The sequence below is a fragment of the Dromaius novaehollandiae genome, chromosome 22 (assembly GCF_036370855.1).
Source record: "Dromaius novaehollandiae isolate bDroNov1 chromosome 22, bDroNov1.hap1, whole genome shotgun sequence".
NCBI lineage: Eukaryota > Metazoa > Chordata > Aves > Casuariiformes > Dromaiidae > Dromaius > Dromaius novaehollandiae.
This window is the reverse complement of record NC_088119.1, coordinates 9,467,285-9,493,125: the sequence shown is the minus strand read 5'-3', so window position 1 is coordinate 9,493,125 and position 25,841 is coordinate 9,467,285. Positions and strand designations below refer to the sequence as shown.

At 72.2% G+C, this 25,841-nt stretch overlaps 5 protein-coding genes across 6 annotated transcripts; 1 reads left to right on the top strand and 4 right to left on the bottom strand.

Annotated features, from left to right (window-relative positions):
• Positions 1 to 167: 167 nt before the first annotated feature.
• Positions 168 to 8,148, bottom strand: OSBPL7 (oxysterol binding protein like 7). Of its 2 annotated transcripts, XM_064524658.1 has the most exons (23): positions 8,078 to 8,148; positions 6,302 to 6,488; positions 5,967 to 6,089; positions 5,785 to 5,838; positions 5,552 to 5,665; positions 5,314 to 5,439; positions 5,093 to 5,213; positions 4,904 to 5,007; positions 4,735 to 4,827; positions 4,490 to 4,619; positions 4,274 to 4,398; positions 3,949 to 4,056; positions 3,737 to 3,868; positions 3,064 to 3,154; positions 2,726 to 2,991; positions 2,306 to 2,443; positions 2,124 to 2,187; positions 1,970 to 2,048; positions 1,740 to 1,884; positions 1,212 to 1,356; positions 1,008 to 1,134; positions 798 to 920; positions 168 to 721 (listed from the first exon to the last, which is right to left on the bottom strand). In XM_064524658.1, exons 2-23 carry the CDS (start codon positions 6,392 to 6,394, stop codon positions 613 to 615), a joined length of 2,610 nt encoding a protein of 869 aa, XP_064380728.1. In that variant the 5' UTR covers positions 6,395 to 6,488; positions 8,078 to 8,148; the 3' UTR covers positions 168 to 612. The 2 variants fall into 2 exon arrangements, with proteins under 2 accessions (XP_064380728.1, XP_064380727.1); XM_064524657.1 differs by having other exon boundaries at positions 2,726 to 3,154.
• A 1,210-nt stretch (positions 8,149 to 9,358) lies between these two features.
• Positions 9,359 to 11,927, bottom strand: MRPL10 (mitochondrial ribosomal protein L10). Its single transcript, XM_026115021.2, has 5 exons — positions 11,833 to 11,927; positions 11,364 to 11,533; positions 10,747 to 10,911; positions 10,479 to 10,623; positions 9,359 to 10,151 (listed from the first exon to the last, which is right to left on the bottom strand). Exons 1-5 carry the CDS (start codon positions 11,867 to 11,869, stop codon positions 9,922 to 9,924), a joined length of 747 nt encoding a protein of 248 aa, XP_025970806.2. The 5' UTR covers positions 11,870 to 11,927; the 3' UTR covers positions 9,359 to 9,921.
• A 61-nt stretch (positions 11,928 to 11,988) lies between these two features.
• LRRC46 (leucine rich repeat containing 46) lies at positions 11,989 to 15,737 on the top strand. The gene is made up of 8 exons (XM_026115036.2): positions 11,989 to 12,358; positions 12,471 to 12,567; positions 12,666 to 12,774; positions 13,243 to 13,289; positions 13,698 to 13,807; positions 14,629 to 14,698; positions 15,005 to 15,177; positions 15,289 to 15,737. The coding sequence occupies exons 1-8, from the start codon at positions 12,328 to 12,330 to the stop codon at positions 15,669 to 15,671; spliced, it is 1,020 nt and encodes a 339-aa protein (XP_025970821.2). The 5' UTR covers positions 11,989 to 12,327; the 3' UTR covers positions 15,672 to 15,737.
• Positions 15,713 to 18,651, bottom strand: SCRN2 (secernin 2). Its single transcript, XM_064524655.1, has 9 exons — positions 18,581 to 18,651; positions 18,042 to 18,207; positions 17,776 to 17,957; positions 17,493 to 17,692; positions 17,122 to 17,337; positions 16,873 to 17,038; positions 16,533 to 16,710; positions 16,216 to 16,385; positions 15,713 to 16,127 (listed from the first exon to the last, which is right to left on the bottom strand). The coding sequence occupies exons 2-8, from the start codon at positions 18,204 to 18,206 to the stop codon at positions 16,227 to 16,229; spliced, it is 1,266 nt and encodes a 421-aa protein (XP_064380725.1). The 5' UTR covers position 18,207; positions 18,581 to 18,651; the 3' UTR covers positions 15,713 to 16,127; positions 16,216 to 16,226.
• Positions 18,652 to 20,006: 1,355 nt separating this feature from the next.
• On the bottom strand, positions 20,007 to 25,596 carry SP6 (Sp6 transcription factor). The gene is made up of 2 exons (XM_064524654.1): positions 25,440 to 25,596; positions 20,007 to 23,579 (listed from the first exon to the last, which is right to left on the bottom strand). The coding sequence occupies exon 2, from the start codon at positions 23,554 to 23,556 to the stop codon at positions 22,522 to 22,524; it is 1,035 nt and encodes a 344-aa protein (XP_064380724.1). The 5' UTR covers positions 23,557 to 23,579; positions 25,440 to 25,596; the 3' UTR covers positions 20,007 to 22,521.
• Positions 25,597 to 25,841: the final 245 nt, after the last annotated feature.

The following is a 25,841-nucleotide window of genomic DNA, read 5'->3' as shown; positions in this document are numbered from 1 at the left end:
GGGGGAGGGAAACTGAGCCACGAGGGGGGGGGAACTCGTGCTAAGGGACACCCCCCCCCCCCCCCCCGCCCCGGCAGCTGGATGTGCAGCCTCCCCCGCCCCCGCAGGGCAGGAGGGGACCCAGGCGTCCGGGCTGCGGCGGCGAAGGAAGCGCTCGGCACACTGAGCTCTTTGCACCCTTTATTAGCACGAGGCCCCGTGCACAGCCCGGGGGGGGCACGGTGGGGAGGGAGGGGGCTGCCCGCCCGCGGGCGCCCAAGGCCCCTCCCGCAGCCACCTGGGGGCCCAGGGGGGGCCCCAGGGCAGGGGGGCACTGGCAGCCCCTGCCCCCAGGGCCCCAGCCTGCCCCCGAGGCTCTGCCGGGGGGGGGCTGCGCTGTCTGTGCTCCCCCTCCCCAATTCACCCCCCCCCCCTTTTAAATCACAGTTTTGCTTAAATACAGGCAAAGTGGCCCTGATCCTCCCCCCCCCCGCCGAGGGGGGCCGGGGCACGGGCGCTGCCTGGCCAGCAGACAGCGGGCTGGGGGAGCGGCGATGCCGGGGGCGGGGTGGGGGGGTCCAGCCCACGCCAGCATGTGCCACTGCTGCAGCGAGCTGGGCGGCCTCAGCGCCGCTACCAGAGCACGGCACTGTCCAGGTGGGCAAAGCCGGGGTCCAGGCGCAGCTTCCAGTACGTGTTGTTGGTGACCCAGGACTCCCTGCCGCCGGCGTCCGTGAGCCGTCTGGGGCGGGGGGGGGACAGGGTGAGGCTGGGGGCTCCGGGGCGGCCCCGGCCCCCCCGCCCCGGCTGTGCCGAACCTGAAGAAGCGGGCCTGGTGCGCGATGTTGTTCTCCTCCATGACGCGGCGCCGGTCCCGCTGCAGCTGCTCGATCTGGCGCTTCTGCGTCTCGGCCGCCGGCACGTTGCCCTCCTCCAGGTACCTGGGCGGGAGAGCATCCATCCCTGTGACGAGCTGGGCGGCCTCGGCTGCCTGCCCACCCCGGGGGGGGGCGGCGGGCGCTGCTCACCGCTGGTCCGGGCGCAGGCGGGTGTCGGTGGAGGGCAGGACCCGCTTGAGCTCGGGCGTGAGCTCGTTCAGCTCCAGGGCGAACTGGGTGAAGCCGTAGTTCCGCTCGTGGTCGCGGGGCATGGGGTCTGCGGGGGGGGGGGAGCCCTGAGCGCCCCGGCCCCTCCCGCACCCCGCGGCCCCCCCGCGGCCCCCCGCTCCTTACTGGCTCTCCAGACGCACTGGCCGCCGGGGGCCGGGCCGCGGAAGAGCCCCTCGTGCCACTTGCCGGCGAGGCGCTCCACCACCTTCCCGCCGCGGCTCAGCACGGCGCCCTGCACCTCGTTCACGCTGGAGCCCCAGTACCGGGCCTGCGGGGCGGGCGGGCGTGGGCGGGGCCTGCCGCCGGGGGCGGGGCCTGCCGCCGGGGCGGGGCCACTGGGAAGGGGCGGGGCCTGGGAGGAGGGGCGGGACCACTGGGAAGGGGCGGGGCCACGGGGTGGGGAGGAGGCAGAATGATGGGCAGTCGTGGGTGGGTGAAGGGGGCGGGACCAGCTGGAGGGGCGGGGTCAATGCTAGTGGGCGGGGCCATGGGGTCTGAGCAGGTAATGAGGAGGGGCAGTGAGGGTGGTGGGCGGAGCTTAGGGATGAAAGGCTGCCCCTGGGGGAGGGGCATAACCAGTGAGGCGAAGCCTGGGCCAGGCAGGGGGCGGGGCCCAGCGGGGTGGGCGGGGCCGGGGCGGGGCCCGCCTACCTTGCAGAAGGTGATCTTGCAGTGGAAGGCGGCGTCGCGGGTGTTGCGGATGAGCACCTCGCCGTAGTGCTCGATCCAGCGCGGGCCGCTGAGGATGTTGTGGATGCACGTGGTCACCTTGTTCCACTCGAAGTGGTCGCCGGACCTGGGCGGCAGCCGGGGCGCCGTGGGCACGGGCACGGCCGCGGGGACACGGGGACGGCGGCGGGGGCACGGGGACGGGCGCTCACCTGGGCAGCCGGACGTTCACCGTGCCCATGGGGACGATCTCCAGCGATTTGCCCCAGAACTTGTTCTTCCACTTCATGTCTGGGGGACAGGAGGTGAGACCACCACGTCCCCTGCCGCATCCCCCGCCCATGTCCCCTGCCCGACGTCGCTCACCTTGCCAGAAGATGAAGTTGTCAGACTCGGCGTGGCAGGCGGAGATGGGCGGGTGGTGGCAAACCTGGAGCGGGGAAAGAGGGACAAGGCAGTGCCAGGGCCCCAGGGCCACCAGGGCCCCATGGCCACTGGGGTCCCATCGCCACCAGGCTCCCCGGGCCACCGGGGCCCCGTCCCCGCACCTGCTCGCTGATGAAGCGGAAGCCCCGGTCCGGCCGCACGCACTCGTAGGTCTCGCCCAGCACCGGGTTGAAGGGCTTGCTGCCCGCCCGGTAGTAGGTGGAGGCGTAGGCGGACACGGCGAAGGCCGCCACGTAGACCTGGCCGGGGGGAGACCCCCGTCACCCCACGCCGGGCTGGGGCGGGGCAACCCATCGCTCCTCCCACTAAGGGGGCGTGGCATGCAGCGACCCCTCCCCTTTGGGGGCGTGGCACCCCCTGGCACCACCCCCTGGCTGCAGAGCATCCATGACCCCTCCTGCTAGGATGGGGCCTCCTTGTCCCCTCCCACGGGGGTGTGGCACCCAGGCCCCTCCCACTGGGTGTGGCACCCCTAGGCTCCTCCCACCGTGGGCAGGGCACCGCCAGGCCCCTCCCCGTACCAGGCGCTGGCAGGGGTCGGGGCAGCGGCTGGCGCGGTCCAGCAGCCCGCTGTACTCGAGCTCCTCGCAGAGGCGCTGCAGCGTGTTGAGCGGCTCGTTGAGCTGCACCGGCATCGACACCTTGGACAGGTCCTTGCCGATGTTGTTGCGCAGGATGTTCCAGAGGCTCACGTCGCCCGTCGGCACGTGCGGCGCCGGCAGGCAGCTCCGGCGCGGCGCCCCCGGCCCTGGCAGCCGCAGCGGCGGCGGCGGCGGCTCCCCGGCTCCTGCCGGACACGGGGCGGTGGGTGGGGGCCCCGGCGCCACCCCCCGCCGCCCCCGCGCCCCGCTCCCGGTACCTCTCTGGAAGCAGGCGGCCCCCGCGGCCTCGGCTGCATCCTCGGCGATGCTGTTGGTGGCCTCGCTGACGCACGACTCGTCATCCGAGGCCTGGGGGACGGCGGCACAGAGGGGCCCGTTGGCTCCGGTGGGGGCGCGGGTAGGGGATGCGGGGGGTCAGGGTGGGGGGGACCCCCGACAGGGACCTGCAGCAGGGTCCACTACCGGGCAGGGGAGGCCTCGCAGGGGAGGGCAGGCAGGGGCCCCGGCGTCCGGGCAGGACAGAGGAGCAGGAGTACTGACGGGAGCGCGGGGGCCAGGGAGGACGGGCAGCGGGGGGAGCGGGAGCGGCAGCAGCACCCACAGCCCCCGCCCACCAGGCTCAGGGACACGGGAGCCCCCGAGCCCCCTGCGGGGGGGGGCTGCGAGGGTCCAGGGGGGACACAGGGACCGGGGGGGACATGGGGACCGGGGGGGACAGCGGCTCCCGGGCCAGCTAACGGAGAGGGGGACAGGAAAAGAGAGAGAACGGAGAGATGAACCCATAGAAACAGCAGCAGCCCCAGCGAAGTGGGGAGCGGGCACCGTGAGGCGGGGCTCTGTGGAGCCCCTCCCCCTGGTTTAGTCCCACCCCCTGGGTTTAGCCCCACCCCCTGGGTTCAGCCCCACCCCCCTGGGTTCAGCCCCACCCACCTCGTTCTCGGAGGAGCTGGCGGAGAGGAAGACCTCGCAGGCGTCGAAGAACTCGGTGTGCGAGTCGGCCAGCGAGACGATGCTGCGGTTGGAGAGCTGCTGCTCGCGGCCCTTGGCCGGCAGCGCGTCCGGCTGCGGGGACGCGGACCCGCGTCAGCCTGGGGGCCACCAGCCCCCGTGACCCCCCCGCCGCAGCCGCGGCCCCCCCTGACCTCGTCGGGGTGCAGCGAGGCGAAGGAGTCCATGGTGGTGTCGGAGGAGACGGAGAGGGAGTGGAAGCGGCGCAGGCCGTCCCGGGGCTCCAGGCTCGGCAGAGCCGCCTGCGGAGACAGAGGCTGGGATAAACTGGGGGGCAGAGACCCCTCGCCCCCCAGCACGTCCCCGGGGCACCTGGGAAAACCCCTGCTGCCGGCCACTCGCCCCGGCTGCTAGCTCAGCGCTAGGCTGAGACCGTGCCAACTCGCTCCACCCACCGGCAACTCAACAGCAGCGCCCAAAGCTGGGCCCCCGCCGTGCCCAGCGCCCGCAGCGCCTCACCCCGGCGTTCCTGGGGCCGCCGGCGCAGGGGCCGGGGCGCTGCAGGTCCAGCGCCCGCCGCAGCTCCTCCAGGCGGGCCCTCTCGGCCGTGAGCGCTGCCACCACGCTGCTGAGCGAGCCGTGCACTGCGGGCAGAGGCGGGCGGGCGGGCTCAGCCGGCACGGCCCCCGGCCCCGGAGGATGCCCCCGGCTCGGCCCCCGCCCCGCGCATCCCACCTTTCTGGGCCAGGATCCAGAAGCTCCTCTGCAGCTGGCCGTACTCGGGCGGGGGGCTGAAGGGCAGCTGGCTCGCACACGGCTCCAGGTAGCGCGAGAGGTTGGGCACCGAGCCGTGCAGGCGGCCCACCTGCGAGGGCAGCCGGGGCTGAGCGCGGCCCCTGGGCCTCCCCCCAAAGCCGCGGGCCCCCTTCCCACGCGGGGCGGCCGGGCCCGGGGGGGCCGCTGCCCCGCGCCCGCCTCACCCTTCCAATGGTGTCGTCCTTGGCGAAGCTCTGGGTGCACCAGATCCTGGTGCTTCGCTTCGCCTTTTTGGGCCTCTCCGAGGCGGCCGAGGGCTGCGAGGAAGAGGAGGGGGTTGAGCGGCCCGTGGTGCTGTGGGGCGCCGGGCACGTGCCGCCGCGCCGCGCTCACCTGGCCGTGGGAGATGAGGGGGGCCGAGGGGATGCGGTGCAGCGACTCCAGGCTCTGCAGCATGCCGTTCAGCTCCTGCAGCTTGGCCTGGCACTCGCACAGCTCTGGGGGTGGAGGGCAGCGGCGGCAGCGTCAGGCGGCAGCGGGGGATGGCCATGGCCCCCCCGCGCCCCATCCCGTCCCGCTCACCTGCCGAGCAGCGCTCCAGCCCCTCGCTGTCCTTCAGCCAGGCGTTCACCTTGTCGCGGGAGCTGGCGAGGGCGGAGAGGGCCGGGGCGCTGCCGGAGGGCAGGATCCGCGTCCAGGAGCCCTGGGCAGAGGGGAAGGGGCGCCGTCGGGGCTGCCGTTGGACACGTCGCTCGCAGACGCTGCCTCCCACCCGGGGACGGGGACCCCAGGCTGACGCTGACCTGTGCGGCGGCGGGGGTTCGCCCCGCGGGACCCCCCCTAGGGCCGGCGAGGGGGTCGGGCTTCTCGCCCTGGTGATGGGAGCAGAGGCTGCTCACCCAGCTGCTGAAGAGCTCCGGCGACTTGATCTGCGGCAGAGAGGGCAAATTGGGGGAGGCAAGACCCAGCACCCCCGGCCCCATCCCACCACCGGCCCCAGGCCCAGCTCCAGCCCCCGAGCCGGCGTCCCCGAGCCGGTACCTTGAGGTGGTAGATGTTCTCCTCGGTGTCCAGGTCTACCCGCTGCGCCTTCTTGTTGACGGACATGACAGACTGACGGACGTCGATGGAGCCGTGCAGCTTGCCCTTGAGGACCTGGGGGAGCCCGGAGAGCCCGTCTGCCGGGGCGGGGGGACGGGAGGGACGTCCTCGCAGAGGAGAGGGGGTCTGAGCCCCACGGGGAGGCAGGACAGACGCCCCGGGCCCGTACTCACGTCCTGGTGCGTCGTGGCGTACTTGAGGGTGCCGTTTTCCAGCACAAAGTACCTCTGGGGACAGAGAGGGCAGATCGTTAGAGGGAGACAAAGACTGATGTCTGCATCCCCCCATCTAAGCACCAAACAGGGAGCTTCAGCTGGGCCCCCGCCCCTCCCCGGACGCCCGCCAGCCCCGTCACCTTGTGCCAGCCCTTCAGAGGCCATTTCCTCTTCTTGAGCAGGTATCCCTCGTGCCGCTCCGGCTCCCGGCCCGGGCTGCCCCGGGTGCGTGTCGCGTCCACCAGCTCCCAGCTCTCCGAGCCCTGCCGGGAGGGGCGTCAGCGCGGGGGGGCCTCAGCCCTGGGGGCAGCGTGCTCCCAGAGGGGTCCTCCGCCCTCACGAAGGGGGGTGAAGCCCCCTGGGACCCCACAGCACCCCCCACCAGCCGGGATGCAGGGGACACCGCGGGCAATGCCCAGAGACCCTCCCGGAGCAGCAGGACCCTGCTGTGCCCCCCGGCCCGGAGCCCCCCGACCTGCTGCCCGCCGCTGTGCTTGGAAGACACGGTGCTGTTGGAGCGCGACGGGGCCCTTCTTGGAGAAGCCGGGTCCTTCTCGTGGCTGCCCATGGCCGGTGGGCGGAGGGGGCCGGGGGGGTCCGGGACGCGGGTGCTCGCCTGGCGCCTCGGAGCGGGGCCGTCACGGCCGGGGCGGCGGGACACCCTGCGAGGAGGGGACACCGCGTCAGGGCTGCTGGCGTCCGCCCCCCCAGCGAGCTCGCCGGCTTGCACCAAGCTCTTTTCTCCTTCTCTGCGCAGAGATCCGGGGCCGGTGTCCGAGCGGTGCCCCGCCAGGCCCCGTGCCTCGGTTTCCCCGCTGGAAAGGCCGGGGGACCCTCCCGCCCGGGGAGCGGGGACACGTGCACGGGGTGGAGCCCTCGACCCACCCAGCGTTATCTCGCCCTCGCCGCCTGGCCCTCGCCGGCCTGGCGGTGCCGGAGACGGAGACGCGGGTTCAGAGTTCAGCCCCGCCTCGCCGCCGCTCCGCTCCCGCCGCCCCATGTGCTGGGTGCCGTGGGGCAGCCCCCCGTCACCCTGATCGGGGAGCAAAGGGGGGCCGGGGCCACTAAGGGGTCCCTGCAGCCCTGCACAGGGAGTTGCACAGGACTTACCCCCCACGGTGGAGGCTGCGCCCCCCACCAAAACCCCACTGGGCCGGGGCGAAACCACTGTGTGTCCTACCCCAAAGCTGCTGTCGGGACCCGCGGCCGGGCCGGATGCCCTCTCCCCGTCACGCTCGCCCTCCGCCTGGTACCTCGGGACCCGGCAGCTCCGCTCGCCCGCTCGGCTGCCACAGCCCCGCTGCTAAATCTCCCCAGATGTGAAGAGCTGCTTCCTTTTACCCCTTCCCCTGCCCTGGCGCAGGGGCGTCTGCTCGAAACGCAGCCACGGGATGCACAGCGCCCCGCCGCTCCCCCCGGCAGACCAGGATGCGGCCGCCTCCGGCACAGGGCATTTCCTTATGGCCCGTTTGCTCCTCCCATTTACCCAAGGGGGAAACTGAGGCACGGGGAAGCTCTGCCCCTGCTCCCGAGCCCCTCTGCACCGCTGCCTCTCGGGGCTGCACGCAGAAGCCGGGTGTCCCGGCCACTCAGATACCAGCCCCAGCGTAACCTCGCCGGGACAGCGGCCAAGCCACAGCACAAATAGAAACGACACCGCACATCTCTTCCTGGAGATGGGAATAATTGCAGCCCGGGGGCTCCGCGCTGCGGGGCGGGGGACGCTGCTGGGACCGGACCGTGTTTCCCCCACACACACGCTTACAGAAGAACCGGGGGGTCTCCCATCCCGGCCTGGATCCCCCCGAGCCTGCTTAGCTTGGCAGCGAGCGCAGCCCTGGGGGTGCCGGGGGCAGAGCTGACCCCCTGCAAGGGGGCAGATTGGGGCCGGTGCTGGGAGGGAGGGGTCTGCCGGCCGGGCCGCCCCCTCTCCCCACGCAGCCCCCATCACGGGCGCACAGCCCCTAGCTGCCCCGGGCAGGGCTCGGCCCCGCGCTCCCTCCACCGGCCCCCCCATGGGGCAAAGCCAGCCCGGCGCCCCCCAAGCATCCCCCCCCCCCCGCTCCGCACCCCCGCAGGGGGCAAAGCGCAGCCCGGCCGCCCCGTCTGCCCCATGCCGGCGTCCATCCCCCCACCCCGGGGCAGGGGGGGCCGGATCCGGCTGCCGCGGGCGGCGGGCGAGGAGAAGCCCTTGCAAAGGGGCGCGGGGCTGGAGGGGCCCCCCGCCCCGGTGCCGGTGCCCGGCCCTCACCTGTGCGGGCGGCGGGCGGCGCGCCGGGGCCGGTCGCATCCTGCCCGGCGGCTGCAGGAACCGGAACACGGAAGGAGGCGGAGGCGCCGGGCCGGAGCCGCTCGGCTCTGCCCCCTGCACCGTGGAGGACCGGAGCCGGCAGCGCCGGGTGCCGCGGGGGCCCCGGGACCCCCATCCGCCCGGCGGCGAGAGGCGCCCGGCCGCGGCGCCGCCGCCCGCCCGGGGCCGCCGGTACCTGGGACAGCTCCAGCCGCGGCGGAGCCCCCGGCGGCGGGACGGGACCCTCCGCGCGGCCTCGGGGCTTTGCTCCGCACCCGGGGAGGGGGGAGCCGCCAATCCCCCCCCGGGCGCAGCCCCCCGAAAGCTCGGCCCGCGGCAGCGAACGGGGCCGGCGCCCACCCCGCGGCCAAGCTTGCGCCCACCCGCCCGGGGGAAACCGCAGCGGCGCTGGCTGCCCTGGGGGCCCCGCGCAGCCCTCCGGCACGGCCCAGCAGCTCCCGCCCCCCTGGGGGGGTGGGCAGCGTGCAGGCAAAGGCTCCTTCCCCCCCCCGGCAATTGCACGCAGCAGCCCTGAGCAACGGGGCTTGGCCCAGGGGCCAGCACTGCACGAGCCACCAGGGCATACACAAGGGACACGGCCCAGGCCCGCCTTCGACATGCCCTTCCTGTCCTCTGCTTTGCCTTTCTGCACCGGAGATTTTGGGCACCGGAAACACCCGTTTCACCCTGGAGCGCTGTTAGGCCAAGTCTACACCAGTCCCCTCCTCCAGCTGGTCCAACGCAGAGGAAAAGGCTGCTGGGGAAGGGAGCTGAACGGCCCCTCTGCTCATCTCCCAGCATCCGGCTGCAGCACCAAGACCTCGCTTTGGCCTGGGCAAAGCTCCTTCACCCCCCAACGCTTCCGAGAGCTGGGCCCGTGACAAGCGCAGGGCTGGTAGCCCAAGGGAGGGGGAGGCGAGCCCCCCTCCCGCGGCAACCCCGGGGCACGCGCTGCAGCCTTCAGCGCTCACTGGTGCTCAGAGCTCTGCTCTGGGGTTTCTCCCTCCCGCCCCAGACCCCAGCACTGAGGGCAGGGGTAGGACACAGCGCGGGTGCAGGGAACAGCTGTCCTGACCCAGCAGCTCTGTCCCTCCACCGCAGGGGAGCCAGAAACCCCCCCAGCAGAACCCCCCCAAGGCCACCCTCCAGCTTCTCCAATAGTGGCAACACCGGGCAGAAGAAGCCCCCCTCCCCTCCCCGCCCTCCCAGCCCTCCAACATCAAGGTGGGTCCAGCCTTCAGGCCTGCTTGTTACCACCATGTGGTTCACTTTAATGGAAGAAAGACAGCTTCCCCAGAGCTGGGCTCCATCAGTGCCAACCCTGTCCCCAGCTCCTGGGGAACGCCACAGCCTGCCTCCCCTCGCTGCTGGGGCTGCTGCGGGCACAGCGGTGTCCCAGCTCCTAGCTGGACCGCCCGGAGCGGGGTATTCCTGCACGTACGAGCTGGGCGTCTCCCACGCCAGCAGCAGCCAGTCTCTTCCCGCGCTCTGCCTGCTCCAGCCAATTCCCGGGACTCTGCCCTACGAGCGCTGCGCTCCCTCCCTCCAACCGCGTCCCCATGCCAGAGCGCAGCACACAAACACGCCAGGCCGCTCCCACGCACCAGCAGCGTGGGGAGCAGGGGGGAGGCTGCACAAACGGGGCTCCCCACGCAGGCTGCTATATCACAGGGCCCTGCTATCGTCCTCAGTCCCTCCTGGATGTGACACAGGACCAGACCTTCAACTCCCAACAGCCCCACTGCAGCCTGGTGAAGGAGCAGACTCCTGGCCCCACGCGTGCCGGACCCGACGGGGAGCCAGCGTCAGTGCGCTTCGGAGCTCTGGGAAGGCGACGCCCCAGCCTGCAGCTGCCTGATGTACTCATCGAGCAGGGCCGCGAGGCGCACGGGGCCACGCTGGAGCAGGGAGCACGTCTGCGAGGGCAGGAGGGCCAGGGCACCCACTGTCTGCCCTTGGGAAGCCTCCAGGGAGGGCAGTTTGGCAAAGTTCTCCACCCCTTTCTTGCTCAGGATGGTGTCATCGATGCAGGCGCCTGGAAAAGAGGAGCAGACTCCGTGAGGATGAGCAACGGGCTAAGAGGCGCCAGAGCCAGAGGCATTTCACCTTTCCCAGGTGCATCAAGAAAGGCTTGTTAGCGTCAGAGCTCCAGGCACTTAAATCTCACAAGACACTTGCCACAGCAGGACCAGGGGAACAGACACCAACTCGCGAGCAAGACGCCCCATCCTCCGCTGACTTCTGCCACAAGTCAGCTGCAGTCCCCCTGCGTCCATCCCCCCCGTCCCCATTTCAGTTCAAACCTTTGCAGCAGGGACCCTCTCCCCCCACCAGCGCGCCGGAGCCCGGGGGAGGCTCTCACCCAGCAGGTTGATCTGTGGCACGCCCCTCAGGACCCGCAGCATCTCTTTTGCCTTCGTTTCCGGGCTCACTAGCACAATATTGCGTCCCACAAAGAGAGGGAGGAGATTCTTGTACTTGGACTGGGACAGCACAGGTCTGACGATCTGAGGGGAGAAAGCTCTCAGAGGGTGGAGGGGAAACGAGCAGGCTCATTTCACCCCCGCAGGCAGCACGAGGAGCCGCACCGCAGCACGACGCGCCCAGCCGCACCACGGCTCCGCTCGCACCTCATTCAGGAAGAACTTGACCTCGATGTTATGCTTCCGGAGGTAGTGCCTCATGAGCAGCATGTCTTCGTTGGGCATGGGGTTGTACTGGCACACCACAATCATTCTGTTGTCCCGGAACGCCTCTGCTACCTGCCGCCGTAACAGCCTGACGTAGCCGTCCTCCTGCAGGGAGCGAGCGCAAGGCCAGTGCGTGACTGCCGGGATCGCGAGCAGGAGCGCCTGGCCTCTCCAGCCCGATAAGCTGCAGGGGCAGAGAAGAGCCAAAGGCCTCCCCCACTCCGACCCCACAGTCGGATCCACTGCTCCTGTGACGGGGCACTGCCATGGAAGGGACTCGCCTGATCTGCTGCTGGTTGCAGGCTCTGGGGCCTCTCATTGCCACCCGCAACATGACAGAGAAGGGCCATACGCACCCAGGAAAGTGCTCATGCAGGTTTCAGCTGGGTTAATTACCTTAGCAGGGCTGTGCCAGCCGAGATACATACAGCGCCCAGTCGGGGCAGTGAACCCAGCGCCAGTGGCCCCCACAACAGAGGCCTGAGAGGCTACTAGACCTCCCCGACCAGACAGGCCTGCAGCTGCACAACCACAACAGCCCCACACAAGCAAATTACCTCCTCGACCACCTCCTTCTTGGGGGGCAGGCACTGCTCCGGGACGGGTGGCTTCGGCGCCAGGTACTCGGTCACGGCCATCAGCTTCTGGCGCTGGAAGTGCATGGCCTTCCAGTGGCGGGTGACCGCCTTGGAGGCGTGGCGGACGACCTGCAGGGCGGGCAGCCAGCCTGCGGAGAGGGGACACACGGGCGCGGGTCAGGGCCGGTGCCCCGGCCTCAGGCCCCCGGTGGGGACCGGAGAAAAGCCGGGAGAGGCGGGGACTGGCTAAGGGGAGACCGGGCCCGCAGCAGCGGTCCAAGGAGAGGCCGGGACGGAGCCGGGGCAACGGAGCCAGGCCCGGGACCCTCCCCCCGCCCCCGGGCGTGGACTCGCCCCCGGGTCTGGACCACCACCCGACGCTACGGGACTGCCCGAGCGCCGCGGAGCGGGTAGGCCCGTGGGAGCTCCCGGGGAAGGCGCCCCTCACCCCGCCGCCACGGCCCGCCGCCGCTCAGCGCCGCCATGTTCGCCTCGGAAGCGGGCGCAAAGCCTTGTGGGGAGGCGGAAGACCCGCCGCCGGGCGCGCATGCGCAGAGGAGGAGCCGAGGGGGCCAGCGGCGGCTTCGCCCCGCCCCGCCCCTTCCGGTGCTGCCGGTCTCCTAGCAACGGGCACGCCTGCGGCCTTGTCCCGCGGCCCCGGGTCCTGGCCCTGCCCCCCCCAGCCCCGGGGGTTCCTTCTCCGGTGTCCCCCAGTGCAGCGGCCCAACCCCAATCCCCCCCCAGCCCGGGGGTCCTAGCCCCATCCCCCCCAAGCCAACCCCCAGTGGGGGTCCCAGCCCCAATCCCCTCCCCAGCCTGGAGGTCGCAGCCCCCCAGCTTTGCCTGTTCCTGCCCTAGTTGCCCCAGTGCCCCTGCTCCTGGCATCGGGCAGGGGGCCACCCCCAAGGACCCAACGGGGGGACAGGGATCCAGGCCACCCACCATGGCTGGGCTGGGGGAGACCCTGCTGGGGGGTGAGTGAGCCACTGCAGGGCCTGGGGGGGTCGCGGTGGGACCGCCAGGTTCGGACCCCACTGGACCGGGCCCGGCTCTCCGGGCTGCCCAGGGACTCTGGGTTTCTTGCAGGCCTGGAGCAGACACCCCCGGGGGTGACCCTCACCGACACCCTCGTCGCCACGAGGAACCTGCCCCGGCTGGTGGAGACCCAGAGCCCGGAGAGCCGGTGAGGATCTGCCCGGGGACACGGGACCTGCCCTGGCCACACAGGTGGCGGGGGGGCTTGCAGGCACTTAGAGCTCTCCCGGGAATGACTCCGCCTAGGTCTGAGGCGCTGATGGCCCTCTCGACTGTCCGCTTGGATCGGGAGAACATCTGTGCTATCGGGAGGCTCCAGAGCCTGCAGGAGGTTCGCAGCCTCTACCTGCAGCAGGTGAGGCACTGCAGCAGCCGCGGTGTGGCAGAGAGAAGCGCTGCTCCTGCAGGTAAACGCTGCCCGAGTGAGAGTATAAAGAAATCTCCCACTTCTGCTCGAGTGTTTTTGCCTCCCCACGTGGCCAGATGCTTTGCGGAGGGGCAGCACTGCTCCCTTTCCCATGGCCTGAGGACACTTCACTCTGGGTGAACGCAGAAGAAAGAGAGAGCTGGGAGTGAGGAAAAGAGGACAGCAGTTCTGAAAGCAGAGGGGGTTATTCAGTGGTTTTTAAACCCACACAGGAAGCTGTAGGGTCTTTCTGTACTCTGCTGGGCTCCCCATGCAGCAGCAGGCCCTGCACCCTCTCTGTCGAGCCCCCGTGGCGGTGGTGGGGGTGTCGCATTGCCCACTTGTGCTTGGAGTGACCCGGGTGTGTTCTTGAAGTCTGTCTTTTCACGCGCTAGAGAATTGTGTTGTTTTTTTCAGAACAGAATCGAAAAGATTGAGAACCTGAGCTGCCTTCCCTACCTGCGGTACGTGCAGCTCCTGCCCCTGCACCTGCCGAGGCTTCCCGTGGCTTTCCCTGGCCCTGGCCCGTGGTCAGAGGCGAGCAGGGCTCCCTCCTTCCTTTGCTGGAGCTGGGGGTTCGAGTTACATGACATCTTCCCAGTAGTTTAAGACCTTGCCATCCATTTTTTGGCCCTGCGCACCACAACTTCTCCCTCTAACACTGTTTCCTTCCCAGCCACGTGGGCTCAAAGACAGACTGTTCCCGTCTCATCATCCTGTCTGAAAACAACAGGCCCTGGGGGTGTGAGAGGAGGTCCTTTGGCAATCAGCTCCTGCAGGGCCCCGACCCTGGGGGCTGTGGCATTCCTGGCCTGCGTCACTCGCTCATTCGCTGACATGGCTTCTGCCTCCCCCCTCTCTGTGCTCTGCAGGTTCCTCTCTCTGGCTGGAAACCGCATCCGCAAAGTGGAAAACCTGCGGCCCCTGCAACACCTGCACTTCCTGGATCTGTCCCAGAACCAGATAGAGACACTGGACCCAGGTAGGGAGGCAGGAGCAGGTCCAGACGTGGCCTGCGTCTGACCAAGAGGGGTTACCCCGATACCAGAGGCCCCAGCAGAGCCTTGGTCCGTGTCTGGGGTCTGCTGGGGCCTCTGGTACTTTGGTAACAGACACTCCAGCAGAGCCGTCCTCTGTCCGGGGATGTACGCGAGCGTCACGCCAGAGCAGCCCCATAGCTGGCTTTGAGCAATCGCTTTTGCTAGCAGACTCCAGGTGTCTGCTTCCACCTTGTGTCCTGCTCTGGCAGGACATTCAAGCGCCTCGTATCAGCCCCAGGGATTTCAGCCTGAGTGCTGCAGAGGGGTTCGCTCACAGCAAAGCTGCTCCAGCCCCGACGGCCTCGTGTTCATCTCAGGAGCCACATCCTGCCCTTGCTAGGCAGAGAGGAGACAGATGGGTTCACGCTGCCTCGGCCTTTCAGCCGGCTTCTCCCATGGGTGATTTTTGCCAGGGGGAGAAGGGACAGAGGGATAATATCCCACTCTCCTCTTCTGTAGCGTTGCTAGTGCAGCATCAAGCCCTCTGCTTGAAGAAGGAGGTGAGGAAGGGAACAATGAGGGCCTGTGAAAATCCTGTTCTCACCACCAGACTGTGGAATACACGTTCCCTCCCTGCCTGCCTCAGTTTCCCCAGCTGTGAAACAAGCGGCCCCTTCCCACGGCAGGGCTGTTGCCTCAGGAACGTGTGAAGAGCTCCAGGAGAGAGCAGAGCGCAGGGGTTCGCTGCGCTTGCAGCTCACTGGAGCAGGTGGGGCTTAGGCCCTCGCTCAGCACCTTTCTTCCTTCCCTTTGATCTGTGCAGACGAGCTGCCCCGGAGCCTGCGTCTCCTCGACTTGACAGGAAACGAATGCACCCACCAGGACGGATACAGGTGGGTCGCGGGCACTTCCGGGGGCGAGCGGAGGGGGGAGCAAGCCCCCGAGGCGTGCAAGCAGCTCAGCAAGGTTACACCCATCACCTCGCCACAGCATCAAATACAGTCTTGAGCCCCTCACCCAAACCCAAAATGTCTCCGCTCAGAGGGTGTGGGGTGCTGACCTGTCCCCCCAGACAGCGGTGCCCCCCCGAAGAGAGCTGCGCTGCGCGGTGCCACAGGGACACGGTGTCGCCCATGTGGTCCGAGACCCGAGGCGATGCCGGGGGACGGGAACATTCATCGTTTGCTCGGTGCTTGCAGAGAGCTGGTGCTGGGAGCCCTGCCCCGACTCCTGCAGCTGGATGCCCAGCCTGTCCCTGCTGGCCGAGACGCTGCCCCCGACGAGGAAGAGGAGGAAGGGATTTCTTCCAGCAGTGAGGACGAAGAGGATGAGTCCCTCTGTGAGCTGAGTGGCCCTTTCACTGCAGGCAAAGGTGCCCGGACTGAAACAGGACGTGTCTGACACTTGGGCTCACGTGGCCGTGCCAGGCTCTCCTGCTCAAGAGGGACTCACTGTCACTCTTCTCTCCCTCCATCCCTGGCAGATTTCTTCACGGATCTGCACCGGGAGCTGGCCAGGCGCTCGCAGAGGAGGCAGAGGGAAGCACTGGATGAACACAAAACCCGTCTGGAGGAGCTGGAGGAGCGTCGGGGCCTGCTGCTGCCTCCCGCACCGCTTGGCTCAGCAGACGCAGAGACCTGCCCAGCCCTGAGCCCAGGAGCAGCCTCTGCCACAGCCCCCGGCCCCGGGTGGCCCCAGCCCTGTCCCCCAGCGCAGCCGGGGACACAGCAGTCACCACCGCCGGCAGTCGGCAGCCAGCGCGCCTGCCCACCGCCAGAGCGAGCTCCCAGCGGGAGCCGGGGCCGGACCAAGGCCCTGCAAGGGGAGACTCGTGCCACGGCCCAGCCCAGGGGAGCGAAGAAATAGGCAGTACCCCAGTCCCGCACCAGCACAGCATGGCATGCAGGTGGAATTAAAGCCTCTTTATTCCTACATCGGTTTGTGTGTCTGTGTGCCAGGGACTCGCAGCAAGCCCGCAGCCAGGGCCCTCTGCAGCAGGGCTGGGAAGGGGAGGACAGCATGGGACAGCACTGGGAGAAGACATGCCAGGCAGGGGGAGGACATCGCATCCTCCTCCGCGTGGCAGGTCCCTCTCCTTCCTCCTGCACCTGCGCTCGAGGGTCACAGCCACCCCGAAAGTGCTGATTCTTACAGGACAAGTGACGGGGCCAGGGGCTCTGCATCCCTGGGCAGGGCTGGGAGACGCCGGCCGAGCCGTTTCTCTCCGTGCCGTTCCGTGGCCGGCAGATGGGCAGCGGGAGGTGAGGAACCGGGACACGGCAGAGGGAGGAACGCTTTCTCATCTCCTTGCAACGCTCCCAGCTGGAAAGACAGAATGAGGAGAGATGGCAGTGATCCCCAGAGGCTAAGCTGGGGCCCAGCTTCGGCCCTTTCTCCCCTCCCAACCCACCTGCATGGAGTTTATTTGTAAAACTTCATCTCGGTGTCCACGCAGTCGAAGAAGAGCTCGGCGAGCTCCTCCGGGCTCGGAGCCACGGTCCCCACCAGCAGCGCGTTCACCGCCTCCAGGCCCTGCCTCTCCAGCTCCCGCAGCGTCTGCTGGAGCTTCTGGCCCTGCTCCTGGTGGGGTCAGTGAGAGAGGAGCTGAGACCTGGCATCTTCAGGACACTCAACTGCCTCCCGAGTCACCAGAGGGAGAGCGGGAGGGCCAGAGCCCCGAACAGCAGCTGGGACAGGGCTCCGTGGGGGGAACGGGGTTGCCGGTACCGGGTCGCTCTCCATCAGCTCCAGCGCTGCCTGATGCCGGCGGTAGAGCTCGTGCCGCCGATCGACTCTGCTCTGGAAGCGCGGGATCTTCTTGGCGGGGTCATCGGCAAAGCTGGGAGATCTCACCTGGGGCGCAGGCTTGAGGCCGGGCACGAAGATGAAGGGTTTGAACACGGATCTGCAGAGAAGCGCAGAGACCATCGGGGCCCCAGCACCTACCAGCACGAGGACGGACCCTGCTCCCCAACAGCGCTCAGCCCGGGGCACGGCTCTGTCTCGTCCCCACCTCCCCGTCACAGCGGCAGCGGGGCTGCGTCCCGCAGGATGGGCACGTCCTCACCTGGAGGGGTCAGGGGTGGCCGTGAAGAAGTGGACGCAGGGCACGGCAGGGTCCCGGGGCAGCACGGACACCATGCTGCCCGCCGTGCGGAAGCCCTCCGAGTCCACGCAGATCCTGCTGGCCTTGTCCCGGAGGATGGCCATGAGGGTCTCCGCCGTGACACGGCCTGGCGGGCGGAGAGCCACCGTCACGGCACCGCCAGCCTCCTCCGCACCAAACGCCGCGGCAGCGGGGCCGCGCCGTGCCCACCTGCGTGCTGCCGCAGCAGCTCCTTGCCGGCGTGGTAGCGGGCCTTGGCGGCCTCCATGCGGGCGGGCTGCTCCGGCAGGGAGAAGACCTCGGCGAAGCTGAACTCCCCGGCCCCGCTCCACCAGCCCTGGCTCCGGGCGCGCTGCCGCAGCCCCGCGTGCTCGGCCGTGATGTCCGTGCCGATGCTGAGCTGGTTGGAGATGTTGCGGCTCCCCTCTGGAGAGGACAGAGCGGATCGAGCTCGGGGAGAGCCCTGCCGGAGGGACCGGCGGGCGGACGGGCTGAGACCCGGCACGCTCGACACGCAGCACCGCGAGGGAGCCCGGCCAGCTCCGCGGGACCTTCCCCCAGTATGACCAGCGCCCGCTCACCTCCGATGCGCTGGGCTGCCCAGTACGGACCAGCCGTCTCCAGCACCCAGGCCTCAGTGCGGTCGGCCACAAGGAAGGTGTTATGGTAGACGAACGGCACCGGCTCCTCCTTGCAGCTGCCGCCCTGGCCGTGCCGCTCCAGCAACGCCGCGATCACCTCCACGGCCTCGCGGGCCGAGCCGCCCCGCTCCAGCGCCAGCCTGGCACGGGCACGGCAGCGGGTCGGCGGCCGGGAGCCGGGCGGGGGGACACGGCGCGGGCCCGGCCCCCCCGCCGCCCTCACCTCACCAGGTCCATGCCCAGCAGGGCCTCCCCCTCGCCGACGGGCTCGCGGGTCCACACGCCCTCGTTGCCCACGCAGACGCCGTGCTCGTTGGCGCCCATCTCGGCGCCCCACAGCCAGGCAGGGCGGCTCAGCACCACGGCGTGGGTCCGCTCCGCCTGCTCCACCTCGACGTAGGTGCACTGAGCGGGGGGCGGAGGCGGCTGAGACCCGGCGCGCTCGGCGCACCGTCCCGGGCGGCCAGCCGCGCTCGGCCGTGGCCTCACCTGGACTTTCTCCCCGGGGCCGTGGCGGGCGGCGGGGAAGTACGCGACCTCCTGCACCTCGTCGCGCGGCCGGTCCGCGTTCTTGCCGAAGACCACGGCCGGCGCCGCGGTGGCCGGCGGCAGCGCCACGAAGCAGTCGCAGGACGAGGGCGCCGGCGCCGCCATCCTAAACGGGCAGAGAGGGGGTCCCGCGGGGGGCGATGGGGGGGTCCCGCGGGGGGCGGCGGGGGGGTGGTCCCGTGGGGGGGGGCAGCGCGCCCCGACGGACGCCCCCTCCCCGCTGCCCGCTCCCCCCCCGGGGCCGCCGCGGCGCCGGGCAGAGCTCGGGCTCCCCGCGTGTCCCCGCGTCGCGCAGGGCGCCCGGAGCCCCGGGAGCTGCGTCGGGCCGGGGGGGCACGGGGGGGCGGCGGGGACCGAGCCCCCGCGGGGACGGGAGGGACGGACAGTCCCGCAGCGAGCGGGGGCGGTGAGCGGGACCCCCGGCACGGACCGGGCACGGGACCAACCCGCCCGCCCCGTCCAGCCCCGGCCCCGCGCACCTGCCGCTGCGCCGCCGCCGCCGCCGCCCGGTCCCGCCCCGTCCGGCTCGGCTCGGCCCGGCCCGGCGGTGGCGGCGCCCCGTGGCTGGAGGCCGCACGGCGGATGGGGCCCGCGGGGCAGGGAGGGGGTCGGCACCGGGCGGGGAAGGGCGCCGGGACAGGGACCCTGCCGGGCACGGACCGGGCACCCACCGGGGACCGGGACCCCCATGGGGCAGCGATGGGGAGCGGGATCCCCCACGGGGGCCGACACCAAGGATGGACAGGGACCGGGACCCCCCCCCAGATACCCCCCTCCAGGCAGGGATGGGGACCGGGACCCCCATGGGGCAGGGACATGGGTACCGCCGAACGAGGCAGGGCACCCGGGTACCCCAGTGGGGTGAGGGGGGGTCCCAGCTACCCCCAACCAGGCCGCGACAGGGTCCTGGGTACCCCAGGGGGCAGGGAGGGGGGTCCCAGAGGTCCCCCAGCACAGACCCTGGTCCCACTGTCCCCAGGGGGGCAGGAGGCTCAGCCCCCACGAGCCGTGGGGGGATCCCATGGGGCAGAGGCTCCCCCCGCGGGCTGCCACAGCCCCCTAACCCCCCCAGCAGCCCCCCTGCCCTGCGCCGGGGCCCGTGGGGGGGTCGCAGGGCACCCGGGGGCCCCGTGCACGGTGCTGCGCGTCCCCAGAGAAGGGGAGGACGGAGGGGAGGGCCGGGCCGGGCGAGTGGGCAGGAGGGAGCAGAGCTGCAACGTCTGCAGCGCCAACACCTCTGCCTCCTCCCTTGCTCCGGTTTGGAAACGCTCGGCTGGGGCGGGGGGCCGTGCCCGTCCCCGCGGCCGTTGTGCAACGGCGCCCGCCGCGGCCCCCGGGGCTGCGCGGCTCCCGGGCCGGCCCACGGCGGGGGCACTCCCCGGGCTGGCGTGGGGCGTCGCGGCGTGGGGCTCGAGCAGCCCCCGGCTCCGGGGAGCGGGGCGCGGGCGAAACCCGGGCTGGGGCAGGGAGGCCGCCGGCGCCGCGCGTGTTTTGCAGACGGGCCGGGACGGCTGCAAACATCCGCGGGTCAGGGAGCCGAGTGAGTCACCCCGCGGCTGGCGAAAACCTCGGGGGAGGGGGGGCAGAGGAGGAACCAGACTTTCCCCGGTCAGCGGCGCGCCCGGCCCGCCCGAGGTGCCGCCAGGCCCGCGGCCCGCGTTCCTGCGGCCTCAGTTTCCCTGCAGCCCCGACACTCCCTGCCGCGGGCCGGGCGCCAGCGCCCGGGCAGGCGGGCGCGCACGTACAGCGCCGTGCACCGGGAGCACCGGGAGCCGCGGCTGCCTTGCTGCGGTCACCCGCGGGGGCACCCCGCTTTGGGGGGGGGGGGTGCCGGGACCCCCGGTCCCCGCTGGCGGTTAGAGCCGGGCGCTGCCTCCGCGGCACAGACGGAGACGGAGAACCGCGGCGTGGAAAACACACGGTTTATTACAGTACAAAACACGAAACCCCCCCGCGAAGCGACCGCCCCGGCGCCGCTCCCCGCGCAGCCGCCGCCGCCGCCAGCGCCTCCTCGCCGGGGCGCCCCGACGGCAGCGGCAGCGCCGGGGCCCCCGCAGCCGGGACCCCGGGGGGGCCGCGGCGCCGCCCCCGCAGCGGCCGGGCGGGTTTCTCCGTGCGCGGGGAGGCGGCTCGGGGCCGCGGGCGGGCAGCCCCGCGCCGCAGCAGGCTGGACTGGTTTCGGCGGGTGGGGGCCGGCCGCGGGCCCTCCCCGCCCGGTTCTGCAGCCTGCCTTGCCCCATCGGCGGGAGGCAGGGCCCCCCCCCGCCCCGAAAACCTGCCCCCGGCCGCGGCCCGACGTGGCGTCCCCCCGCCGGGGCGAGACGCCCGGTCCCGGCCCCCGCGGGGGACCCGGCGCAGCCCCCACGGCCCCCACCCCGCGGCCCGGGTTTGCCGGTAAATCATTTGGGGACGAGCCGGGTGCGGAGCTGGCTGCGCCCGGGGGGACCCAGGGCTCGGGGGGGCCGGAGGCACCGCAGGCACGGGGGGGGGTCTCGCTGGGGTGCACAAAGTTGGGAATTTTGTGCTGGAAACGGTAAACGCTGGAGTTGGGGACTTCCTTCGAGAGCTGCGGGCAGCCCGGGTCACCCGGATCCCCAGGGAGGGGACGCAGCCCTGCGACCCCCCCAGCGAGACTTCGCCCTGCACCGGGTCTCTCCGGCCGCCCGTGGGCTCCCTGCGTTTCCCCACGGCTCAGCCCCATGGCTATCGGCCCCACGGCTATCGGCCCCATGGCTCAGCCCCACGCGGGACGGGGACAGGGCCCTGCGATGGGTCCTGCCCCCCCCACCAAAGAGGCCCACAAATACAGCTTCAGCCCGAACCATCCACCCTGCCCGAGTGGCAAAGCCTGGCTTCACCTTAATAAAATAATAATAATAATAATTAATAATTATTAATAATAATAATACTACAACAGTCAAAAACAAAGGCTTCGGGGAGCCCCTCTGGGCACAGACCCCCCCCTCGACACCGCCTCCACCCTCCCCTCTGCAGCCCGTCGGTCGATTCGACGCGGGCAGCCTGCGCAGACCTGGCCGCGGCCCCCCCGAAGCCCCCAGGAATGGGGCCATGCTGGGAAATGGGCTCCCACCCCGGGAAATCGGCCCCCCCCAGACCTCCCCCCTCCCCGGATTCCCACCCGCGGTCGGCTGGGGTGGGCAGTGGGGCGGGCTGTGCCCCCCCCCACCACCACCTCTGCCCCCCAGCCCCGGCCCCAGGTTCATCGTCTCCTTTTTCCAAGGGGTTCAGTCAAAATTGGAGGGGAAAAAAACCCAAAAGGTCCCAAAACCGGAGCATTGTGGGGGTGAAGGGCAGCTGGGGGGTCCCTGGGGTAGGGGATGGCCAAGGGGTCCCCAGGGGAGGGAAGACATGGGGACCAGGGAGGGGGTCCCCGCGGAGGGATGGCTGGGGGGTCCCGGGGGGGACGTACAGCATGCACGGGGGGGCAGCTGGAGCTATGGGGTCCCCGGGGAGGACAAGTGGGGCGCGCTGGTGATATGGGGTCTGCGGGGACGCCGGGGCCCCGGGGTGGGGGCGGGCCGGGCCGGGTGGAGGAATGCGGCCGCGCTGGCTCTCCCGGGGCCGCGGCCGCCGCGCGCTTCACGCCCGGGGCCGCGGCGGGCGGTGGGCGTGGGAAAGCAGCAGGTGTGCGGCTTGGGCAACCGCGCCGGGAGGCGGCCCGGCCCCCGGCCCCCCCGCGCCCCGGCCCCCCACCGCCCCGGCATGGGTCCCCCCGCCGGCCCCCGCGGCACAGCATCCCCCTCCCCGGCTCCCGGGCGCTGTTTCTCGGGCCTCTATTTGGGCCAAAAACGGGAGGGAGGATCCCACCCCCAAGCCTGGCAGAAGGGGGGGGCTCAATGTGGGACCCCCATGGGGCAGGAGCCGCCTGCCAGCCCCACGGGTGCTGCCCCCCCCCGCCGGCACCGAAACCTCACGGGTGGCTAAAGCGCCACGGTGGGACCCAAGGCCGAGCTGGTCCATGGCCCCCGGGGATGCTTGGGGAGGGGGCCGGGCCCCCCGGGGCTGGGGGGCAGCAGCCCCCCACTCCCCGGCGAGGGCTCACGGTTTCGCTCTCTCTCTCTCCCTCGCCTTCCTCCCCCTCGGGCCGGACGTGCCCGGGCAGCGCCCGCACCTTCGGAGGCGATTGATGTCGCTCCCAAACAGCCCCGGCGCCTGCCAGCAGCCTCCCGAAAAAAAAGGTTCGGGAAGCCGGGGGAGGATGGGGGGGGCCGCGCCGGAGAGGGAGGGTGACAAGTGAAACCGCCCGGGGCGGCTCCGGCGCTCCCGGCCGCGGGAACCCTCCGGCACCGGGGCGTCTCGGTGGGCTTCGCGCGGGACCTCCCACCTCCGGCATCACCGGCTCCGGCGTGGCGGCGGCAGCGGCGGCGGCGGGGGGGTCCGGCCGCGGGGCGCCGGCGGCTCAGTTTGTGGGGGCGGCACCGGCGGCCTCGGGCTGCACCGGGGCTCCGGCCGCCGCGTCGCCCGCGCCCTGGGCCCGGCCGCCGTCCTTGGGGCCGTCGTGCGTCTTGAGGTGCTTGCTGAGGTGGTCGGCGCGCAGGAAGACGCGGCCGCAGGCGGGGCAGCCGAAGCGCTTGGTGCCCGTGTGGCTCTGGAGGTGTCTCTGCAGCTCGTCGGAGCGGGTGAAGCGCTTGCCGCAGAAGAGCCAGTTGCAGACGAAGGGCCGGTCGCCGCTGTGCCAGCGCAGGTGGGCCTTGAGGTGCGAGGTCTTGGCGTACGCCTTGCCGCAGCCGGGGATGTGGCAGTTGTGCAGGTGCCGCCGCCGGGCGCCCTCGCCGCCGCCGCCGCCCCCCCTCTCCGCCTCCTGGCAGTTGGGGCAGCGGCAGGCCGCCTGCCCCCCGCCCCGCGGCACCCCGCGCCGCCCCCCCTTGGGCCGCCCGCCGCCCTCCGCCTCGGCCCCCCGCGCCTCCGCCGGCCCCTCCGGCGCCTCGGCCGGCCCCTCCGCCGGCGGCGGCAGCAGGTGGGCCGGGGGGCCGCAGAGCGGCGGGTCGCCCGCGCCGTAGCCCGCCAGCGCCGCCGGCAGCCCCGGGGGCCCCGGCACCTGCAGCCCCCCCGGCCCGGGCGGCAGCTCCATCCAGCCGGCGCCGGCGTGCGGGTCCCACCAGCCCGCGGCGGTGCCGTCCTCGCCGGCGGGGCCGGGCGGCCGAAACCAGGGCTCGTAGGGATGCGCCATGTCCGGGGCCGCCTGCAGCAGCTTGGCGTAGGGGCCGGGGGGGCCGGCGGGCAGCTCTAGCCGCGCATGGGGCTCGTAGGCGCCGGCGGCCGGGAAGGCGGCCTCGGGGGGCGGCGGGGGCGGCGGGGAGGCAAAGTCGGCGCCCGGCGCGGCGCTGCCGGGGGGCTGGAAGGGCGGCAGCGGCGGCAGGTCCAGGGGGCCGGGGGAGGCGCGGGCGGCGTCGGGGGGCTGCTTCCCCAGGGCGCCGCAGACGGCCGTGAGCATCGCCGGGCGCGGGGCGGGCGGACCTGCGGGGCCGGGGGGCACGGCCGGGGGGGAAGCAGAGGAAGAGCCGTGAGAAGGGGGGCACACGCGTCCTGCCCCCCCCGCTCCAGGCCGGCCGGCCCCACGGAGCCAAACGGGTTCCCATCCCGACCCGGAGGCTTGCGCAAGGCAGAGCTCCCGGCACGCCGCGGGGGAAACTGAGGCACGCAGCAGCGCCCGCGCCCGGGGGCATCGCCGCATCCCCCTGCCCGTCGCCCCCGCTGCCCCCCGAGACGCCCGGCGCGGCCCCCCCGGGTTCGGCTCGGTGGCCCGCGCCTCGCCGGCATCGCCGCCGTGACTCACCGGCAGCACCGCGAAAGCCCCACTGGGGCCGGGCCCCACCCCGGTGTCGAAATCCACCTGCCGGGACCAGCTCCCGCCCCCCGACTTCCCACCGGCGCCGCGGCCGGGGGCGCCCCGGCCCCCTCCCCGCCGCCCCCTCGTCCCTGTCCCCATCCCCGTCCCCTCCCGCGGCCGCCGGCCCGGCCCAGCCCACGGTGCTGGGAGCAGCCCGGGGGGGAGCCCTGCGGGCCAGCGGGGGCAACGAGGGCTGGTCCCCCCCGCCCCGAGGGGCCAAACCCCCAGAGCCCCCCAGCACCCTGGCCCCGGGGGCAGCCGCGGGGGTCCCCAAGGCGGAGGGTCTCCAGCCAGACGGCACCGGGGAGGGCAGGGGGGCCCCGAGGAGAGGGGCAGGGGGGAGCCGGTGGCTGGGGAAGGTTTCGGGGTGCTGCTCCCCGGGGTGGGCTCAGCCCCGGCCCTCGAGGGGTTTGGCACCCATTTCCCATGGGAACCGGGCCCCATCCCTGCTCCGGCGGATTTTCCCCCAGGACGGGGCCGGCTGCGTCCCCCCATGCCCGGGGCATGGAGCGGGGGCCGGTGCCGCACATCGCTCCCATCCGGCTGCCCAGCGCCGGTCCCCAGTGCCGCTCCGGCGGGGCCCTGTGCCTCCCGCGCCCGACCCGCCGGCCCCCAAGGATGCCGGGTCAGGGTCCAGCTGCAGCCCCCCGGCACGAGCCGCCCAGCCCCCCCAGAGCCGGGGACGGAGGGGATGGGGCAGGCGCGGCCCCCCAAAGCAGGGAGCTGGGAGCAGAGGGGACCTGCCGCGGGGGCAGATCCCGGTGCCTGCGGCAGGCGGCAGCTCTCCCGGCGCGCCGTGCTCCCAAAAGTCCCCCTCGGCTCGGACCGGCGCGGAGACCCCCAACCCCCCCGCCAGCACTGGCAAGCCCCAGCCAAACCCAAGCACCGCAGCCCCATTAGCATCAGCACCGGTGGCAGCTGCCGAGCAGCCCCTGGAAAAGGGGGAAAAGGGGCAAGAAATCCGGCTGGGAGCGCGCCGCTTGGCCCTTCCCTGCTGAGGATGCCGTTGGCCCGGCCGTCCCGGGAGCCGGGCAGCTCCCAGGGCATTTTTCCATGCCGAAGCTTCCCCGGATGACGGCAAAGCGCCAGGGGGGCCGGCGTGGCCCCCTCCCTGGCTGGGCCACGCGACGCTCCAGCCGTTTCCCCGCGGGGAAACTGAGGCAGCAGCGGGTGAGGTGGCCCGTGAGTCACGGCAGCGCCGGGCAGCGAGGCGGCTCGGCCCGGCCGCGGCACGGGATGGCCATGGGGCTGCTGCCGGGACGCTCGGCGGGGCTGGAGCGAAACTCCCGGGGGCCGGAGGGGCCCCGCACGCCCGCGCCTCCGCTCACGCCCTCGCACGAGGGCTTGGCACCGGCACGCGGCCCTGGGTGCCGCGGGAGGGCGATGCCGACACCGGGGCCACCCCGCGGGGTGCCGGCGGGGCCCGGGGCTCGGCGGATGCCGCGGCGGCGTGCGAAGGCTCGCCGGGGCGGGCGGGCGCGGGGTACCTGCGGGTCTAGCGGCGGCGGGCTCCCCGCGGCTCCGTCGGCATCGGCGTGGCGGGCGCTGGCCTCCCCGGGGACCCGCGGGACCCGGCGCGGCTCCCGGCGGCGGGGCACCCACTGGGCCGGGCGAGCAGGAATGGCCGGGTCCCAGCCCGCTGCGGGCTCTTCCCTCCTCTCCACCTTCCCAGCTCCACCCCTACCTGGCCCAGGTGGTTTTAACCCTTGGCGGCGGAGCCGGCGCCCGTCGGCAGCAGCCTCGTCCCTGTCTCGGGATGCGGCGCTTGGAAGCGGAGGGAGGGGACGGGAAGCTCCCGGCGGCACCGCGCGCAGGGGGTAATTAGAGGCGAGAGAAGCAACCGCCTCCCTCCTGCGCCCATGGCCGCCCTCCTCCTCCTGCCCTCCTGC

Coding starts and splice junctions, on each gene's coding strand:
- OSBPL7 (XM_064524657.1), bottom strand. CDS start 6,394: ATGGGCAGCCACGAGAAGGACCCGGCTTCTCCAAGAAGGGCCCCGTCG. Junction 3,869..3,948: donor CCTCGCTGCACCCCGACGAG/GTCAGGGGGGGC, acceptor GCGTCCCCGCAG/CCGGACGCGCTGCCGGCCAA. Junction 2,444..2,725: donor CCGACCCCTGCCAGCGCCTG/GTACGGGGAGGG, acceptor CCCCCCGGCCAG/GTCTACGTGGCGGCCTTCGC.
- MRPL10 (XM_026115021.2), bottom strand. CDS start 11,869: ATGGCGGCGCTGAGCGGCGGCGGGCCGTGGCGGCGGG. Junction 11,534..11,832: donor CGGCGGGCCGTGGCGGCGGG/GTGAGGGGCGCC, acceptor CCCTCTCCGCAG/GCTGGCTGCCCGCCCTGCAG. Junction 10,624..10,746: donor TCAAGTTCTTCCTGAATGAG/GTGCGAGCGGAG, acceptor TTCTCCCCTCAG/ATCGTCAGACCTGTGCTGTC.
- LRRC46 (XM_026115036.2), top strand. CDS start 12,328: ATGGCTGGGCTGGGGGAGACCCTGCTGGGGG. Junction 12,775..13,242: donor GCAGCCTCTACCTGCAGCAG/GTGAGGCACTGC, acceptor TGTTTTTTTCAG/AACAGAATCGAAAAGATTGA. Junction 14,699..15,004: donor ACCCACCAGGACGGATACAG/GTGGGTCGCGGG, acceptor CGGTGCTTGCAG/AGAGCTGGTGCTGGGAGCCC.
- SCRN2 (XM_064524655.1), bottom strand. CDS start 18,206: ATGGCGGCGCCGGCGCCCTCGTCCTGCGACTGCTTCGTGGCGCTGCCG. Junction 17,693..17,775: donor CTGGGCATGGACCTGGTGAG/GTGAGGGCGGCG, acceptor TGCCCGTGCCAG/GCTGGCGCTGGAGCGGGGCG. Junction 17,338..17,492: donor GGCAGCCCAGCGCATCGGAG/GTGAGCGGGCGC, acceptor TGTCCTCTCCAG/AGGGGAGCCGCAACATCTCC.
- SP6 (XM_064524654.1), bottom strand. CDS start 23,556: ATGCTCACGGCCGTCTGCGGCGCCCTGGGGAAGCAGCCCCCCGACGCC.